At 44.4% G+C, this 20,603-nt stretch overlaps 2 protein-coding genes across 2 annotated transcripts in view; one reads left to right on the forward strand and one right to left on the reverse strand.

The window, feature by feature from the left end:
- The window catches only part of LOC124112904, a 46,280-nt gene extending 28,878 nt beyond the window's left edge, over positions 1–17,402 (reverse strand). The window contains exons 1-4 of the mRNA XM_048386535.1: positions 17,207–17,402; positions 7,364–12,199; positions 6,937–7,020; positions 3,143–6,166 (exon numbers count right to left, since the gene is read on the reverse strand). Of these exons, the coding sequence (XP_048242492.1) occupies positions 3,143–6,166; positions 6,937–7,020; positions 7,364–12,140 (7,885 nt within the window). The 5' untranslated portion in view covers positions 12,141–12,199; positions 17,207–17,402. The remainder of the gene's footprint in view (positions 1–3,142; positions 6,167–6,936; positions 7,021–7,363; positions 12,200–17,206) is intronic.
- LOC125374856 (uncharacterized protein DDB_G0271670-like) lies at positions 15,027–15,854 on the forward strand (the record flags this gene model as incomplete). Its single annotated transcript, XM_048386536.1, has 2 exons — positions 15,027–15,163; positions 15,341–15,854. Coding segments are annotated over 2 exons (651 nt in total), but the record flags the coding sequence as incomplete, so codon positions are not given.
- Positions 17,403–20,603: the final 3,201 nt, after the last annotated feature.

Raw genomic sequence — 20,603 nt, forward strand, 5'->3', positions numbered from 1 at the left:
GTCATGTGGGACAAGGCTACCCTACTCATGACTGTCATTGTCATGTGGGGCAAGGATACCTTACTCATGACTTTCATTGTCATGTGGGACACGGATACCTTACTCATGACTTCCATTGTCATGTGGGATATGGATACCTTACTCATGACTTCCATTGTCATGTGGGGCACGGATACCTTACTCATGACTTCCATTCTCATGTGGGGCACGGATACCTTACTCATGACTTCTATTGTCATGTGGGACATGGATACCTTACTCATGACTTCCATTGTCACGTGGGGCAAGGATACCTTACTCATGACTTCCATTGTCATGTGGGGCACGGATACCTTACTCATGACTTTCATTGTTATGTGGGACATGGATACCTTAGTCATGACTTACATTGTCACGTGGGGCACGGATACCTTACTCATGACTTCCATTGTCATGTGGGGCACGGATCCCATACTCATGACTTCCATTGTCATGTGGGGCACGGATCCCATACTCATGACTTCCATTGTCATGTGGGGCACGGATACCTTACTCATGACTTCCATTGTCATGTGGGGCACGGATACCTTACTCATGACTTCCATTGTCATGTGGGGCACGGATCCCTTACTCATGACTTCCATTGTCATGTGGGGCACGGATACCTTACTCACGACTTTCATAGCCACGTGGGGCACGAATACCTTACTCATGACTTCCATCGTCATGTGGGATATGGATACCTTACTCATGACTTCCATTGTCATGTAGGACATGGATACCTTACTCATGACTTCTAGTGTCATGTGGGGCACGGATACCTTACTCATGACTTCCATTGTCATGTGGGGCACGGATACCTTACTCATGACTTCCATTGTCATGTTGGGCACGGATACCTTACTCATGACTTCCATTGTCATGTGGGGCAAGGATACCTTACTCATGACTTCCATTTTTATGTGGGGCACGGATACCTTACTCATGACTTCCATTGTCATGTGGGGCAAGGATACCCTACTCATGACTTCCATTGTCATGTGGGTCACGGATACCTTACTCATGACTTCCATTTTCATGTGGGGCAAGGATACCTTACTCATGACTTCTATTGTCATGTGGGGAACGGATACCTTACTCATTACCACTATTTCGTTAATCCAGGTATTGATTAATACAGACAAAAATGTTTTTGTGAATGTTGCATCCAAAACAAGCATGAAATACTCTTATCCCCCGCTAATATGACATGTCTGGTTGTTTGCAATGCATTAGCTCCTGTGAACTATGTTCACTGGGCCTTTTTGTAAATGGCCTAATTGCAGCACTAAGAAAAGTTATTACTGGCATTGTTTTGCCATCTGTAGTTTATGATGGATGTGTAACTGTATTTGTAATGAGTAAGGATGAGACATATGGACGAACAACTTCTTTATTACAATTAGGAGCGATGGTTTCGGTGTAGGTTCTAACACCGTTATAAAGCAAGTGAAGTACAGAGTATGGTTGACAAGAATATATACAGGATAGGAGGCAGTGTTTATACAGGTGAGTAGGTTTAACATCAGTTACACTGTTGTATTTGTAATGCGTTGTGTTTCTGCATGAAATTAGTCAGTGAATGCAACAACTGTGTCCATGACACTTTTGGAGTAACATACACTCAAGCAATGCAGAACTTACCAACAAGAATACTGTGATAAGACATTAAGTGAAGTCAAAGTCGTTGTCATGGCAACTCGAATTTTTTTTTTTTTTAAATCCCAAACTATCAAAAGGCACCAGTTCACCAATAGACCTATCTATTTGCCAAGTTTGGTGAAGATATATGGAACATATTTCAAGATCTCCGGAAACGAAATGTGACAGAAGGACGTCACCCATTCCTTTGTGGCAGGGGATAACAGTAGGGTTTTGCTGTACCTATTAAATTATTGTAATTTTCAACAAAATTGTGTAAACTCTGGATACAAATGGTATTGAAATGTAGTCAAATTCAATGCCAGTTGGCACAAAAGGCATCATTCGAAAATCAAGTTTGGGGTAATATCCATGCTTGGATGATTCAATTACACGATTCAATTCAGATAGTGATCCTTAATTTGACAGCGCCACACTCATAATCATGGAAATGGTAGATGTCTACGATCTGCGTGGAGACAGATTTCCCCATAAAGCCACCATGATACAGCTGGAATATTGCAGACTGGCGACAAACAACAAACACAATCGCCGAAACACAGCAGCATGACATGCACATGCAACATCACTTGTTGGGCTATAAACACGTTAGGTTTTCATTTGCATGTGTACATTCTCCAGGCCACAATTCGGAAACTGATTGTTTCCATGGGAAGACAATGCCAGTCAGTTCTAGACTCTAATGGTGGCCATACAAGATATTGTGAACAGATCACCTTCTGACAGTCTCCTGGAATGCCACTGGGCCTGCTGAGCAAGACATGAGACCTCCTGACACCTGTGAAAGCTTGAAAGGGCGTACAATAATCACACATCAATCAATAGTACAAATATGCGCATAATTAAGGCAACGTGGGTGAGGATGTGTTAAAGATTTTTTATCAAGGCAACTGATACCATGAACAATCATAAATTGAACCTGAAGACAGAATGATCCGGGATTATCCAAGTAAATGGAATAAAGATTAAACAGTACAATAAGAAAGTGTAAAACACTTGAAAGGTATTTGAGCCTAAGTGAATTTAACATGTAACAATACCAAGCCACACTGAACGACATATGCCACGAAAATACGTAAAGAAAGTCAAAATGGTGGATTGAAACAACAAAGCTTACTGAAGCAACATGTCTGTCCTGTGACAAGCAGTAATGTGAAGTTGTTTGACATCATGGCTTCCGGGGCCACCAGGGTACTGCGCTTTGGTCCTGAATCAGGTTAATTGGAACAACTTTTTCTCTTCAGCTGGACCACACACAGCTTCGCTTCTGTCAAAAGTCAGCAGGTATTGCATTAAGTAGTAATGCAGGATAAGTTAAAAGATATAAGGATAAAGTCTAGAGTACATACACATCAGGAGGTTTTCTGCAACCATACCTGACGTTTCATTCTCAATTCCCCATCTTTATGTCAAACATTTTCAACGACAAGAGGTTCTTTTATACAGGTAGGTGATCTCCATTACTTGTGAACACCAGATAAATCAGCTCCCTCTGACACAAGAAGGTGATAAACATCAGAGTGTTCAGCTTCAGCTGCAATCATGAGAGGTGTACTCCCAAAGCTATCTCTCCTGTTGATGTTAAATTTGTTCAAAGACAGGAGGTGCTTAACTAAAGACATGTTACCTCCCTCACATGCCAACATCAGACAGTCTCTGTCCCTCTCATCAGTAAGTGAGAGATCAGCTCCCTCTGACACAAGAAGATTATAAACATCAGAGTGTCTGGCTTTAGCTGCCATCATGACTGGTGTACAGTTAAAGCTATCTCTCCTGTTGATGTTGGATGTTTTCAAGGACAGGAGGTGCTGAACTATAGACATGTTACCTCCCTCACATGCATACATCAGACAGTCTCTGTCCCCTATCACAGTAAGTGAGAGATCAGCTCCCTCTGACACAAGAAGGTGATAAACATCAGAATGTCCGGCTTTAGCTGCCATCATGACTGGTGTACGGTTCAACCTATCTTTCCTTTTGATGTTGAAAGTTTTCAAAGACAGAAGGTGCTTAACTATAGATATGTCACCTCCCTCACATGCCAACATCAGACAGTCTCTGTCCCTGTAATCAGTAAGTGAGAGATCAGCTCCCTCTGACACAAGAAGGTGATAAACATCATAGTGTCCGGCTTCAGCTGCCACCATGACTGTTGTACAGTTGTACAAATCTATCCTGTTGATGTTGAATGTGTTCAAAGAAAGGAGATGATTAACTATAGACATGTCACCTCCCTCACATGCCAACATCAGACAGTCTCTTTGCATGATGTCAGTAAGTGACAGATCAGCTCCCTCTGACACAAGAAGGTGATAAACATCAGAGCGTCCGGCTTCAGCTGCCACCATGACTGTTGTACAGTTGTACAAATCTCTCCTGTTGATGTTGAATGTGTTCAAAGAAAGGAGATGATTAACTATAGACATTTTTCCTCCCTTACATGCCAACATCAGACAGTCTCTGTGCATGGTGTCAGTAAGTGAGAGATCAGCTCCCTCTGACACAAGATGGTCATAAACATCAGAGTGTCCGGCTTCAGCTGCCACCATGACTGGTGTCTGTTGATATATTGTTCTTTCGTTAATGTTGATATCTTCATAAGACAACAAATATCTAACAATTGATATATGACATCTTCCACATGCCTTATGTAAATAACAATAACCTCGCCCTTTCAGATCAGCACCGTGTGACACCAGGACCTTGAGGATCTCTTCGTGTCCTGACATCACACACAACATTGCAGATGTGTTTCCCAGTCTATCAGGATCATCAGTCATATCTGGAAACTTCTCAACAACAACTTCGACAATATCTTTGTTTCCAGATTGACATGCATGATGAAGGCAGTTGTATCCTTCCCTGTCCCTCATTGAAACATTTGCTCCTTCTTGCAATAGAAAGTTGAACACATCCAAGTGTCCAGCCTCTGCAGCAATGATGAGCTGTGTTTTGTTTGTCTGCATCCTTCTGTCTACATCAAATTCCCCATGCTTCTTCAGCACCACAACAATGTGTTGCAGGTTCCTCACAATGCCAGCTTTCACGCAACCTATGGCACTGTCATTCAAATCTATCACAATTTCAGGTGAAAGATTTCCATTCTTACTTATTAGTAAGAGTGACCTTTTGAACAACATATCATTATTTGACAGGGAAACCCAATATAGAAAACATTCACCAGATGTCTTGTCCTTTTGGTGAACTATGTGAGGCAAGTCATTGGCCAGTTCCGTCATCAGCGAGGATGCTAATTGATCGTTTCTGAATACAGGGTGGCCTACTGTCCATCTAAAGCATCCTTCCCGGATACCCTCCACCAGCCTGCTGATCAGTAATGGGTAAAGACGGGAAGTGATCGTGATCATGATTGTAACATCATCAGTTTGGGTTGTATTGGTCAGTCGAACTCTCTCGTATAAAAACTGCAGAGAACAATGCTTTACTAATAACACAATGTTGAGATTGCCCAGGGCACAAGATGCTGCATCGTGGATGGATGGATGTGAGAAGGAGGCTAGATGATTTTCCACTATGCAGTAGGTGCCGGTAAAGTTGCTGATCTCTCTGCTGATGTCTGCATCAGTGCATGATGCTACCTTCTCCTTTACAACGTGGAGCAGATCTCTGACTTTCTCGTCTGTCCCCATCATGAAGGAAACAAGGTCCAACTTCCCTCCACACAGGACGAGGAGAACCAGAGCTGCCGATCTACTGCTGCCTTCACGAACAATGGTGTCAAGGTCACCTCTCAGGTAGGTCAATGGTTTCAGGAAGAAGTCCACAAGACTGTGCATCTGGAACATTGGGTTGGTGAAGTACAGCTTACACGTCAACGGATATCCAAACATGCTGTCTTTTAACTGAGTAATGGTTTTCATGTTCTTACTGGAGATATCGCACATTTGGCTTCTGAACAATGCCATGATACGTTTCTTTTCGTCACTGGTTAAACAGGTCTTGATCATATCAACCATGGCTTCCGGCTTAAACAGATTTACTTTGAACTGATGTAGTCTTGCACATCCTTCATTCCAGTTGTAGCTTCTGGATGTGAATATAAAGCGAAGCTTGTAGTTATTTTTGTTATGTTTCTTCTTGGTTTGTTTTTCTTTGGCTGTCATTTCCTTGTCTCTTGCAAAGCGCAGTAAAACATCAACCAAGGCATTGAATACTCTGTGTATCTTCTCCAAGCTGCTTGGAAATGTAACAGGACCAAACACATCGTCAAACACAACCAGCATGTCACATTTTCGTTCAATGACAACATCACTGTCAAACTCTTCAATACTTTCAACAAACAATACTTGATACTTTTTCTTCATATATGCTTCACAGACCCTGAGAGCTGCACTAGTTTTCCCGTCTCCAGGGGCTCCACAGATGGCCACGTGGTTGTGTCTTTTCAGAAGTTCTTGTGCTTTGTCAAGAGCATGGGTTTCCACAAACATATCACTGAGCTTGTTGATCCTGACACTCAGACACCCTGGAAACAATGAGAACAAACATAATGGCTATATGAACATTATATTTTGTTATTCTCTTTCAAAAATAAAAATTGTAATTCAGTGTTTGCAAGCATAATTCTAAACAACATAAGTTATGTAAATCTATGTACTAGAGATATATTCTTTAACTCCAAACAACAAACAACCAGGGTCAAAAAGCCAGTAGCACAGCAGGTCATTTAAACACAAAAGGTTGTTTCATAACTTACAGGGGTCGATTTTAATACTGGCCCGTTGGCCCGTGGCCAGTTAAAATTACCTAGGCTTGCTGACGTGTACATTAGATGGCACGTCTGGCTAGTCAATATTTCATCCATTCTCTCTGTATATTTACTTTTTTCAATTGGACACTGCTCGTGACTCATGTTATGTTGATGAGAAAATATATAGGGGGAAAGAAAAAAATGATATATCCAGATCATCTTGGTAGAAAGACACAACCGGCGACCATTCTGTAATGACGTGTACAACAGCACCCATATTTGCTCACAATTCGCCATGAAATGAGGCAAATGGAAGCAGAGTTTAAATCTGAGAGTGCAGGAAAAGAGGGGTGAGGAGTTCTAAAACTTTCGGAGTCCTCCTGGGAAACTCAGTTGCTATGTGAACTCAGGTTCGGCTGCTTTACGGCCTCCATCATTTAGTTGTAGGACAGGTAATTTGGAAAAGGACCAGTAACTTTTGAAAGGAGCAAGCCCTGCTGGCTATATACAAATTTGTTGATAAATCTACCCTTGGCAATTCCTACCTTGAGATATACAGCCTTGGTGTTTGCTATCCCCGACTGCCATGCCAGGAGAGTTGGACACGTCATAATGTGACACTGTACAATCTGGAGTGAAGAGGGAATGAATTTAGGATATATTCCACTGAAATTAAACATCTTCTAGTCAGATTCCTGGTTTTGTCTATGTGTGGCTGGCTCTCCACTGAAGTGAGTGAGTGAGTTACGGATGTCAGCTAAATGAGGGAAATGATGCAAGTCTTAGATGATTACCACTTTGGGGAAACCCAAAATACAGTTCTGATTCTGTAAAATTTGAACTGGAACCCACAATCATAGGGTTCTCCAACAACCATGGGATGATACCCCCCCCCCCCCCCCCCCCCCCCCCCGGCCCCCTTTTGCTATCCTTAAAAAGGAAGACTAAGACAGAGTCTGCATACAGCCTCACCTATGTAAGTGGGGGTTGTTGAAATGGGTTGTCCCCCCTGCTGCTGTCTTCCCTCTGTGGCAGCTACAGTATCTGTGGAAGGTCTACCCACAGCGCCATCTGGTGTTGATGGTATAGTGGGTTGTCCCCCCTGCTGCTGTCTTCCCTCTGTGGCAGCTACAGTATCTGTGGAATGCCTAGCCACAGCGCCATCTGGTGTTGATGTTGTAGTGGGTTGTCCCCCCTGCTTCTGTCTTCCCTCTGTGGCAGCTACAGTATCTGTGGAAGGCCTAGCCACAGCGCCATTTGGTGTTGATGTTGTAATGGGTTGTTCCCCCTGCTGCTGTCTTCCCTCTGTGGCAGCTACAGTATCTGTGTAATGCCTAGCCACAGCGCCATCTGGTGTTAATGTTGTAGTGGGTTGTCCCCCCTGCTTCTGTCTTCCCTCTGTGGCAGCTACAGTATCTGTGGAAGGCCTAGCCACAGCGCCATTTGGTGTTGATGTTGTAATGGGTTGTCCCCCCTGCTGCTGTCTTCCCTCTGTGGCAGCTACAGTATCTGTGGAAGGTCTAGCCACAGCGCCATCTGGTGTTGATGTTGTAGTGGGTTGTCCCCCCTGCTGCTGTCTTCCCTCTGTGGCAGCTACAGTATCTGTGGAAGGCCTAGCCACAGCGCCATTTGGTGTTGATGTTGTAATGGGTTGTCCCCCCTGCTGCTGTCTTCCCTCTGTGGCAGCTACAGTATCTGTGGAAGGCCTAGCCACAGCGCCATTTGGTGTTGATGTTGTAATGGGTTGTCCCCCCTGCTGCTGTCTTCCCTCTGTGGCAGCTACAGTATCTGTGTAATGCCTAGCCACAGCGCCATCTGGTGTTGATGTTGTAATGGGTTGTCTCCCCTTCTGCTGTCTTCCCTCTGTGGCAGCTACAGTATCCGTGGAAGGTCTAGCCACAGCGCCATCTGTTGTTGATGTTGTAGTGGGTTGTCCCCCCTGCTGCTGTCTTCCCTCTGTTGCAGCTACAGTATCTGTGGAATGCCTAGCCACAGCGCCATCTGGTGTTGATGTTGTAGTGGGTTGTCCTCCCTGCTTCTCTCTTCCCTCTGTGGCAGCTACAGCATCTGTGAAAGGTCTAGCCACAGCGCCATCTGGTGTTGATGTTGTAATGGGTTGTCCCCCCTGCTGCTGTCTTCCCTCTGTGGCAGCTACAGTATCTGTGGAAGGCCTAGCCACAGCGCCATTTGGTGTTGATGTTGTAATGGGTTGTCCCCCCTGCTGCTGTCTTCCCTCTGTGGCAGCTACAGTATCTGTGTAATGCCTAGCCACAGCGCCATCTGGTGTTGATGTTGTAATGGGTTGTCTCCCCTTCTGCTGTCTTCCCTCTGTGGCAGCTACAGTATCCGTGGAAGGTCTAGCCACAGCGCCATCTGTTGTTGATGTTGTAGTGGGTTGTCCCCCCTGCTGCTGTCTTCCCTCTGTTGCAGCTACAGTATCTGTGGAATGCCTAGCCACAGCGCCATCTGGTGTTGATGTTGTAGTGGGTTGTCCTCCCTGCTTCTCTCTTCCCTCTGTGGCAGCTACAGCATCTGTGAAAGGTCTAGCCACAGCGCCATCTGGTGTTGATGTTGTAATGGGTTGTCCCCCCTGCTGCTGTCTTCCTTCTGTGGCAGCTACAGTATCTGTGGAAGGTCTACCCACAGCGCCATCTGGTGTTGATGTTATAGTGGGTTGTCCCCCCTGCTGCTGTCTTCCCTCTGTGGCAGCTACAGTATCTGTGGAAGGCCTAGCCACAGCGCCATCTGGTGTTGATGTTGTAGTGGGTTGTCCCCCCTGCAGCTGTCTTCCCTCTGTGGCAGCTACAGTATATGTGGAATGCCTAGCCACAGCGCCATCTGGCGTTGATGTTGTAGTTGGTTGTCCCCCTTGCTTCTGTCTTCCCTCTGTGGCAGCTACAGTAGCTGTGCAAGGCCTAGCCACAGCGCCATTTTGTGTTGATGTTGTAATGGGTTGTCCCCCCTGCTGCTGTCTTCCCTCTGTGGCAGCTACAGTATCTGTGGAAGGCCTAGCCACAGCGCCATCTGGTGTTAATGTTGTAATGGGTTGTCTCCCCTTCTGCTGTCTTCCCTCTGTGGCAGCTACAGTATCTGTGGAAGGTCTAGCCACAGCGCCATCTGGTGTTGATGTTGTAGTGGGTTGTCCCCCCTGCTGCTGTCTTCCCTCTGTGGCAGCTACAGTATCTGTGGAATGCCTAGCCACAGCGCCATCTGGTGTTAATGTTGTAGTGGGTTGTCCCCCCTGCTTCTGTCTTCCCTCTGTGGCAGCTACAGTATCTGTGGAAGGCCTAGCCACAGCGCCATTTGGTGTTGATGTTGTAATGGGTTGTCCCCCCTGCTGCTGTCTTCCCTCTGTGGCAGCTACAGTATCTGTGTAATGCCTAGCCACAGCGCCATCTGGTGTTGATGTTGTAATGGGTTGTCTCCCCTTCTGCTGTCTTCCCTCTGTGGCAGCTACAGTATCTGTGGAAGGTCTAGCCACAGCGCCATCTGTTGTTGATGTTGTAGTGGGTTGTCCCCCCTGCTGCTGTCTTCCCTCTGTTGCAGCTACAGTATCTGTGGAATGCCTAGCCACAGCGCCATCTGGTGTTGATGTTGTAGTGGGTTGTCCTCCCTGCTTCTCTCTTCCCTCTGTGGCAGCTACAGCATCTGTGAAAGGTCTAGCCACAGCGCCATCTGGTGTTGATGTTGTAATGGGTTGTCCCCCCTGCTGCTGTCTTCCTTCTGTGGCAGCTACAGTATCTGTGGAAGGTCTACCCACAGCGCCATCTGGTGTTGATGTTATAGTGGGTTGTCCCCCCTGCTGCTGTCTTCCCTCTGTGGCAGCTACAGTATCTGTGGAATGCCTAGCCACAGCGCCATCTGGTGTTGATGTTGTAGTGGGTTGTCCCCCCTGCAGCTGTCTTCCCTCTGTGGCAGCTACAGTATATGTGGAATGCCTAGCCACAGCGCCATCTGGCGTTGATGTTGTAGTTGGTTGTCCCCCTTGCTTCTGTCTTCCCTCTGTGGCAGCTACAGTATCTGTGCAAGGCCTAGCCACAGCGCCATTTGGTGTTGATGTTGTAATGGGTTGTCCCCCCTGCTGCTGTCTTCCCTCTGTGGCAGCTACAGTATCTGTGGAAGGCCTAGCCACAGCGCCATCTGGTGTTGATGTTGTAATGGGTTGTCCCCCCTGCTGCTGTCTTCCCTCTGTGGCAGCTACAGTATCTGTGGAAGGTCTACCCACAGCGCCATCTGGTGTTGATGTTGTAGTTGGTTGTCCCCCCTGCTGCTGTCTTCCCTCCGTGGCAGCTACAGTATCTGTGGAAGGTCTACCCACAGCGCCATCTGGTGTTGATGTTGTAGTGGGTTGTCCCCCCTGCTGCTGTCTTCCCTCTGTGGCAGCTACAGTATCTGTGGAATGCCTAGCCACAGCGCCATCTGGTGTTGATGTTGTAGTTGGTTGTCCCCCCTGCTTCTGTCTTCCCTCTGTGGCAGCTACAGTATCTGTGGAAGGCCTAGCCACAGCGCCATTTGGTGTTGATGTTGTAATGGGTTGTTCCCTCTGCTGCTGTCTTCCCTCTGTGGCAGCTACAGTATCTGTGTAATGCCTAGCCACAGCGCCATCTGGTGTTGATGTTGTAATGGGTTGTCTCCCCTTCTGCTGTCTTCCCTCTGTGGCAGCTACAGTATCTGTGGAAGGTCTAGCCACAGCGCCATCTTGTGTTGATGTTGTAGTGGGTTGTCCCCCCTGCAGCTGTCTTCCCTCTGTGGCAGCTACAGTATCTGTGTAATGCCTAGCCACAGCGCCATCTGGTGTTGATGTTGTAGTGGGTTGTCCTCCCTGCTTCTGTCTTCCCTCTGTGGCAGCTACAGTATCTGTGAAAGGACTAGCCACAGCGCCATCTGGTGTTGATGTTGTAATGGGTTGTCCCCCCTGCTGCTGTCTTCCGTCTGTGGCAGCTACAGTATCTGTGGAATGTCTAGCCACAGCGCCATCTGGTGTTGATGTTATAGTGGGTTGTCCCCCCTGCTGCTGTCTTCCCTCTGTGGCAGCTACAGTATCTGTGGAATGCCTAGCCACAGCGCCATCTGGTGTTGATGTTGTAGTGGGTTGTCCCCCTTGCAGCTGTCTTCCCTCTGTGGCAGCTACAGTATCTGTAGAATGCCTAGCCACAGCGCCATCTGGTGTTGATGTTGTAGTTGGTTGTCCCCCTTGCTTCTGTCTTCCCTCTGTGGCAGCTACAGTATCTGTGGAAGGCCTAGCCACAGCGCCATTTGGTGTTGATGTTGTAATGGGTTGTCCCCCCTGCTGCTGTCTTCCCTCTGTGGCAGCTACAGTATCTGTGGAAGGTCTAGCCACAGGGCCATCTGGTGTTGATGTTGTAATGGGTTGTCCCCCCTGCTGCTGTCTTCCCTCTGTGGCAGCTAGAGTATCTGTGGAATGCCTAGCCACAGCGCCATTTGGTGTTGATGTTGTAGTTGGTTGTCCCCCCTGCTGCTGTCTTCCCTCTGTGGCAGCTACAGTATCTGTGGAAGGCCTAGCCACAGCGCCATTTGGTGTTGATGTTGTAGTGGGTTGTCCCCCCTGCTGCTGTCTTCCCTCTGTGGCAGCTACAGTATCTGTGGAATGCCTAGCCACAGCGCCATCTAGTGTTGATGTTGTAGTTGGTTGTCCCCCCTGCTGCTGTCTTCCCTCTGTGGCAGCTACAGTATCTGTGGAAGACCTAGCCACAGCGCCATCTTGTGGCACGTTGTCGTCAGTTTCCATCCTTCAACTGCTCATTTAGTTTGTTCGATGCATGCATTTCAGATTCCAAGAAGGGGACTCTGGAACAAGCAAACAAACAATCCATGCCTTTGGAGATTAATTGGTATCAGGCAAGTCTTTGTAGGGACTGAATAGTTCCCCAGTATTGTATTACTCAGTGTGGGGCAGAGCTCATATAAACCTGTGGCCTGAGGGTTTCTTCCGGGTTATGAATTACATTTAGTATACTAATAATTAACAATTACTCAAGTTGTACTTCAAGTTGCAATAGTAGTAGTAGTGGTAGTAGTAGTAGTAGTAGTAGTAGTAGTAGTAGTAGTAGTAGTAGTAGTAGCAGCAGCAGCAGAAGGAATTGTAGCTTGTGGTAGCAGTGGTGGAAGTAGTAGTAGTTGTAGCAGCAATGGTAGAAGTACTAGTAAAGGTAGGAACAGCAGCAATAGTGGTAGTGGCAGTGGTAGTAGTAGTAGTAGTAGTAGTAGTAGTAGTAGTAGTAGTAGCAAGTAGTCAAGTTTTGAGTCAATCTAAACTGTATTGTAATACATCTATACAATATGTTATCTACTTAACTACTGCATGGTCAGTATACACTTTACTAAACTAAATTATTATTTAAACATTTTCAAAACCTATAACTGTATGAATGCGGTATGGCACTCATCAGTCAGCTTAATCCTATGTACCACCCGCAGTGTAACCAACATCTGTATCCCCAGTTGAGAAGATGTCCAAGTGCTGTCTGATAACATCTTTGCCTCTGGCCAGTTCATCAGGAGTCACAACCGCTTCTTCAAAGTCCATCTTCTCAATCACTGGTCCATCACTAGTGGCAGGTGTCTGGGGTATGTCTTCAATGGCCACTGGCTGTACTTGACAAAGTATTGCATTGGGTGGTATAGAAACGGTCCTGGTGGTGACATTACAGATGTAAACATCAACTCCCATCTTCTGTTTACTTCTGTAGGAGACTAGACTTGGGGCAATGTCTAGGCCATCTGGTATTGTGGAAGTCTTAGTAGCCTGCAGTACAGCACAAGTGGAGTGATAATCAAGAGGTTTATCCATATATCCATGAATCTTTACTTCACTACTAGGTGGGATGATAAATCTCTTGAACTCGGCGCTCTTCACTGCAGCTGACCTATTCTGGCGCTTGACTAACTCCTTCTCCCTAAGTACAAGACATCTGAAGGCAAGGTACCCCAGGCTAAATAGATTAGCACGCTGTAAAAATCTGTTCCCATGACCATAAGCACATGCAAAATGTGTGTGCCAATAAGAACAGGTGCGTTCTCGTTATAGTCACTGTAAGGGACAACAAGAAATAAACCTTGCTGGTCAGCTGGTGACATACCGGTTACCTAAGTGGTATCTCTACATCTCCAGAATATGGCAGTGGCTTACCATCAGCACACTGTACATTCAGGATACCTTTAAGTGGCTGTATAGGGAGGTGGAACAGGGGATCTTAATGGAAGGACTCGATCATGGTTGAAACTGTAGCTCTGGTATCCAGTACGGCTTTAGTGTTCACACCATGAACGGCAACTTCCACTTCTGATGCAGTACCCACAAGGCCAGTTATATCATCATCTTTGGGACCCTGTACACTGAAATCCATAACTTGTCCCACATTATGGATCCTCCTCAGTTTAACAGGTTCCAGCTCTGGTCCATCCTAACTGTACACTTGTAGCTGACGTGTCCAGCTTGTCCACAGCGGTAGCAGATGGGAATTGGCTGTCCATAGGCATCAGTTGTCTATCCTGCCTTGGCCGAACTTTCCTTGGGTGAAAGGCTTGCTGCATTGTTCCGAGCCTGAATAAAAGCAGGGGATGAAAACCGAGCTCGAGGACTCTGAGGTTGCCATGGCATCTCATGGACTGCCCGAAAAGGTGGATACTATGCACCTCGAATTCAACTGAGGGTTGTGTCTGTGTTTGAGAGGATTGTCGTACTTCTTCTCAGCCATTTTACCTGAAAGTTTTCTGATCATCCCCTTGACCTCTGCCAATTCCTTGTTTTCCTTGGAGACAGCCGCCATACCAGGAATAGGATTCTTCTTAGTAACAGTGGAAGTAAGAGTAGTAGACAGGGGCTCTTCAGTGTCTTTAATTCCTGTTCTACTTTTCTGATGCTGATTGGAAGATCACTGAAGGTGCGGCTCTGGTTGTACTTGTACTAGCTACTGACTCAGTCTCGGTCTGTTTGGCAGGATAGAACTTGGCTAGGAGTGTCTCCGTCGCATCCACATCGCCAAAGAGGCTGTCCATCTTGGCTAAAATAGAGATTCCATCAACTTGTGGGCCTAACCTAAATAACACTCTGGCAGCAGGTCATTTAAGTGATCTCCTGATGGCTTGCTTGATGTTGTCCTACGAATGTAGCTTATCCTGGAACTAGTTATAGTAACAGTAGTGGTAGCAGTAGTAGTAGTAGTAGTAGTAGTAGTAGTAGTAGTAGTAGAAGTAGTAGCAGTAGTGGTAGTAGTAGTAGTAGTAGTAGTAGTAGTAGCAGCAGCAACAGTAGTAGTGGCAGTAGTGGTAGAGGTAGTGGTGGTAGTAGCAGTAACAGTGTCAGTAGTAGTAGTAGTAGTAGTAGTAGTGGCAGTGGTAGTAGTAGAATTAGTAGTAGTAGTTATAGTAAGAGCAGTGATATTTGCAGTAGTAGTAGTTGTAGCAGCAGCAACAGTAGTAGGGGTACTGGTAGAGGTAGTGGTGGTACTAGCAGCAGCAGTGGCAGTAGTAGCAGTAGTAGTAGCAGTAGCAATACTAGTAGTGGTAGTGACAGTAGTAGTAGGAGTAGAGTAGTAGTAGTAGAAGTAGAAGTAGTAGTAGTGGCAGCAGCAATAGTAGTAGTGGTAATGACAGTAGTAGTTGTAGCAGCAGCAATAGTAGTAGTAGTAGTAGTAGTAGTAGTAGCAGCAATACTAGTAGTGGTAGTGACAGTGGTAGTAGTAGGAGTAATAGTAGTAGTAGCAGCAGCAATAGTAGTAGTAGCAGTAGTAGTAGTAGTAGCAGTAGTGAGTGAGTGAGTGAGTATGGTTTTACGCCGCTTTTAGCAATATTCCAGCAATATCACGGCGGGGGACACCAGAAATGGGCTTCACACATTGTACCCATGTCGGGAATCGAACCCGGGTCTTCGGCGTGACGAGCGAACGCTTTAACCACTAGGCTACCCGACCGCCCCAATAGCAGTAGCAGTAGTGGTAGTAGTAGTAGTAGTAGCAGTAGTAGCAGCAGCAATAGTAGTAGTGGTAGTGACAGTAGTAGTAGGAGTAGCAGCAGCAATAGTAGTAGTATTAGTAGTAGTAGTAGTAGTAGCAGCAGCAATAGTAGTAGTGGTAGTAACAGTGGTAGTAGTAGAAGTAGTAGTGGCAGTGGTGGTAGTAGAAATAGTAGTAGTAATCGTTATAGTAACAGCAGCAGTAGTAGTAGTAGTAGCAGTAGTAGTAGTAGTAGCAGTACTGTTAGTAGTAGTAGGTGTAGTAGTGGTAGTAGTAGTAGTAGCAGCAGCAATAGTAGCAGTGGTAGTGACAGTAGTAGTAGGAGTAGTAGTAGTAGTAGCAGCAATAGTAGTAGTGGTAGTGACAGTAGTAGTAGTAGTAGCAACAGCAATAGTAGTAGTAATAGTAGTAGTAGTAAGAGCAGCAATATCAGTAGTGGTAGTGGCAGTAGTAGTGCTATCAGTAGTGTGGCAGTAGTGTGGCAGTAGTGTTAGTAGTAGTAGTAGTAGTAGTAGTAGCAGTGGCAATATTACTAGTAGTAGTAGTGGCAGTGGTAGTAGTAGTAGAAGTAGTAGTTATAGTAACAGCAGTGGAAGTAGTAGCATCAGCAATTGTAGTAGTTGTAGTAGTAGTAGCATCAGTGGTAGTAATACAAGTACTAGCAGCAACAGCAGCAATAGTAGTAGTAGTAGTAGTAGTAGTAGTAGTAGTAGTAGTAGTAGCAGCAGCAGTGGTAGTAGTTGTAGTAATGGTAGAAATAGTAGTAGCATCAGTAGTAGTACTAGTACTAGCAGCAATAGTAGTAGTTGTAGTAGTAGTAGTAGTAATGGTTGTAGAGGTGTAGTAGTAGTGGTAGCAGTAGTAGTAGCATCAGTAGTAGTACTAGTACTGGTAGCAATAGTAGTAGTGGTAGTAGTAGTAATATTGGTGGACGTATTAGTAGTAGAAGTAGTAGGATTATTAGTAGTAGTAGTAGTAGCAGCAGCAATAGTAGTAGTAGTAATAATAGTTGCAGCAGTAGTAGCAGTAGTAGTACTGTGGTATTAGTGCTAGTAGTAGTGGTTCTAGTAGTAGTAGTTGTAGTAGTAGAAGTAGCAGTAGTTGTAGTCAAACCAGTGGTAGTAGTAGCAGCAACAATAGTTGTAGTACCTGTAGTAGTAGTAGTAGCAGCAGCAATAGTAGTAGTGGTAGTGACAATGGTAGTATTAGTAGTATTAGTACTAGTAGTAGTAGTAGTAGTAGCATCAGTAGTAGTACTAGTACCAGTAGCAACAGCAGCAATAGTAGTAGTGGTAGCAGTAGTAGTAGTAGTAGTAGTAGAAGTAGTAGTAGTAGTAGCAATTGTAGTACTGGTAGTGACAGTGGTACCAGAGTAGTAGTAGTAGTAATAGTAGTAGTAGTAGTAGTAATAGTAGTAGTAGTAGCAGAAGTAGAAGTAGTAGAAGCAGAAGCAGTAGTAGTAGTAGTAAGTGTGTGTAGTAGTATCAGTGTCAGTAGTGTGGTAGTAGTAGTAATAGTAGTAGTGGTAGTGACAATGGTAGTAGTAGTAATAGTAGTAGTAGCAGCAGTAGTGTTGTAGTATGGTTATAGCAAAGGCGTATATCTATATTCATCTTTGGTTATATCTAAAATCAGTGTGAACTGTGTTATTTGTTTTTTAGATTGTCAAGTAGAATCCTTATGTATAAGAATGAAGAGTGGCATCGCCTGTTTCTAAGTGTGAACCCTTCAATATCCTTTTGAAGAGATTTTATTTCAATTTGTGTCTGTATTAAATAAACAGAAAAGTGAGTAAATGAAGGTTGTTTGTGCAAAAATTAGCACTATTTGTATTGTTTACCTGGTAAAACGTGAAGAACGAGCAGATGGAATGCCTCTGGCCTGCCCACGTAACAGGTAAATCCTACTTTCTGTTCATTCCATTCGTGACCAACTCGTGTTATTCCGGGACAAGCCGAATGAAGATTCGTCCCCCACCCCACCAATCATCATCACTCGCCCCTTTCCGTGACCTGCAAGAAGACGCTATTCGGCTTGTCCCGGAATAACACGAGTTGGTCACGGATGGAATGCCACCCAACTACTTCAAACAAGAACGATAACTCTTATTCTTACCACATCGTATAGTAAAATTGATGGTTGGCGGTAAAGCAGCACTCGCTTATTCCTGTTGTAAAAGTATTGACCTCTCTGATATAAATACTCGTATAATCTTTTGTACAAAAGTATATTTGGCAAACCATTCAACTCATTCATTCTCAGCTGTTCATCTATTATTTGTAAATTATTATTTTTTAACAAAGACCATCTATTTTATGGTCTCTGCTTTTAAATGAGATATTAAAATTAGTTGAGGAAAACTGACAAGAGGAAGGTGTTTTAAGTATTTTCAGGGATGAATTTCTCTGACATATTCAGTTAAGGTAGCCAATTTGACATGCTTGAAACGACATTTTTAAACCTAATTTATTTCATGTTTGTTTGTTTGTTTATTTGTTGTTTAACGCCGCACTCAGCAACATTCCATCTATATGAAGGCGGTCTGTAAATAATCGAGTCTGAACCAGACAATCCAGTGATTGACATAATGAGCATGGATCCACACAATTGGGATATGATGACATCCATCAACCAGCGAGCCTGACCACCTGATCCCGTTAGTCGCCTTTTATGACAAGCATAGTCGCCTTTTACGACAAGAATGGGTTGCTGAAGACCTATTCTACCCTGGATCTTCACGGGTGAATTTATTTCATGATTGAATCTGTCCATGCATATCATGGGCAGCGTTCACAAATACTACACACATTTTATTTGAATTAAGTACAATAAAATTATGAAGGAATGCCATATCCACCATGTCTAAGAGATGTATTGAAGTATTTCTGAACACATACCAGCAACAGAGACTACGTTGATATTCAAACCCCGTGAGGATTCCCAAGTAGCGCAATGCTTGTCATACGAGGTGGCTTAATAGATGGGTTGGTCACACTTGTTTGTAACTTGGTTGACCCGTGCCATCGTACCTCGACCGCGTGGATCGTTGCTTACAATGTTAGTTACTGGTTCACCTGGTGATGTCTCGATTATATACCAGCAGCCGTCATATAGGCGGAATATTGCTTAGTTTAACAACAAACAAGTTTTGATATTCAAATTTCGTTCAAATTTAAGATCTGACATCACACAGAGGCTTTTGTGTAGGGGTATCTTAGAAACCAAATACTCACACAAATATTTAATTATACGAAGTATATCCGTTCACAATATATAAAACAACCCTAAATTTTATATTTATAATCCATCTACACGACCTAAGAAGTCTTCGGCAATCACAGGATACAGCATGTTGATTTTTTCTGACATTCTTCTCGCATGCCACACATCGAAAGGCCATTGTGAATAATTGTGATCTGACAGCACCATGTTTGGTCTCTTAAATACAGTTTTAGCTTAAATTGAGTAAAGGTGGTGAGCTGAGGTGGTGAAATGGGGTTTAACGTCGCGTCCAAGATTATTCACTTATATAGCGACGTGCATGCACGTGTGTGTGGCTGCTTGTACTAGTCCGGACTGATTCCGATTTATAGTGCTAGCACACTGAGATACCATGCCGCAGTTTAACATGAATACCCCACTCAGACACAGTATACTGACTCCGAGCCGACTAGTCCTTGTCCTTGTTTTAGCCCCTTAATGCCGAGCGCCAGACAGGGTACCAACGTATTGTTAATCTCTTGGAAACCATCGAAATGGATATTACACCGAATGTAGTTTTGGTCATGTGGGGCAGGGATACCTTACTCATGACTTCTATGTCTTCGGTCAAAAAATACAAAGTTGAAAAAAGGACAAAAGTACGCAATTAAAGTCAAATATCATGAATTAAGAACTAAATGTTATAACTAAAGATGAACATACAAAACAATCAGACACCAGTTAAACAAAGACAAAGTTGAAATAAATGTCAAAAGTATGCAGCATCAATAGTCAAATGTTATGAAAAGATGTCGTAAGAAACGAAAGAACAATGTGTATGAAAGAACGTCAGTGAGCACGAAAGGACGTTTAAGGACGCTTGAAATACTCATATCCCCCGCCAATATGACATGTCCGGTTGTGTGCAATGCATTAGCTCCTGTAAACTATGTTCACTGGGCCTTTTTGTAAATGGCCTAATTGCAGCACTTAGAAAAGTTATTACTGGTGTCGTTTTGCCATCTGCAGTTTATGATAGAATATGTAACTGTATTTGTAATGATATAGGATGAGACATATGGACGAACAACTTCTTTATTACAATTAGGGGCGATGGTTTCAGTGTAGGTTCTAACACCGTTATCAAGCAAGTGAAGCACAGAGTATGGTTGACAAGAATATATACAGGATAGGAGGCTTATACAGTTGAGTAGGTTTAAGATCAATTACACGTTGTGTTTCTGCATGAAATTAGTCAGTGAATGCAACAACTGTGTCCATGACACTTTTGGAGTAACATACACTCACGCAATGCAGAACTTACCAACAAGAAAGGAAATATATTCAATACTGCGATATGACATTATGTGCCAAGTTTGGTGAAGAAATATGGTACGGTTTTCAAGATCTGCTCCGGAAACGAGGACTATGGCCATTATCTCTCTATGTCAAAGACGTTGCCATGGAAACTCGAAATTATTTTTTTTTAAAATCCCAAACTATCAAAAGGCACCAGCTCACCACTAGACCTATCGATGTGCCAAGTTTGGTGAAGAAATATGGAACGGTTTTCAAGATCTGCTCCGGAAACGAAATGTGACGAAAGGACGGCACCCATTCCTATATCCCCCTTCCACTTTGTGGCGAGAGATAATAATAGCGTTTCGCTGTACCTATTAAATTATTGTAATTTACTACAAAATGGTATTGTAATGTAGTCAAATTCATTGCCAGTTGGCACAAAAGGCATCATTTGAAAATCAAGTTTGGGGTAATATCCATGCTTGGATGATTCAATTACACGATTCAATTCAGATAGTGATCCTTGATTTGACAGCACCACACTCATAATCATGGGATTCATGGAAACGGTGGATGTCTACGATCTGCGTGGAGACAGATTTCCCCATAAAGCCACCATGATACAGCTGGAATATTGCAGACTGGCGACAAACACCAAACACAATCGCCGAAACACGGCAGCATGACATGCACATGCAACATCACTTGTTGGGCTATAAACACGTTAGGTTTTC

The sequence above is a fragment of the Haliotis rufescens genome, unplaced genomic scaffold, assembly GCF_023055435.1.
Source record: "Haliotis rufescens isolate VD_foot unplaced genomic scaffold, xgHalRufe1.0.p SCAF_6, whole genome shotgun sequence".
In the NCBI taxonomy this organism is placed as follows: domain Eukaryota; kingdom Metazoa; phylum Mollusca; class Gastropoda; order Lepetellida; family Haliotidae; genus Haliotis; species Haliotis rufescens.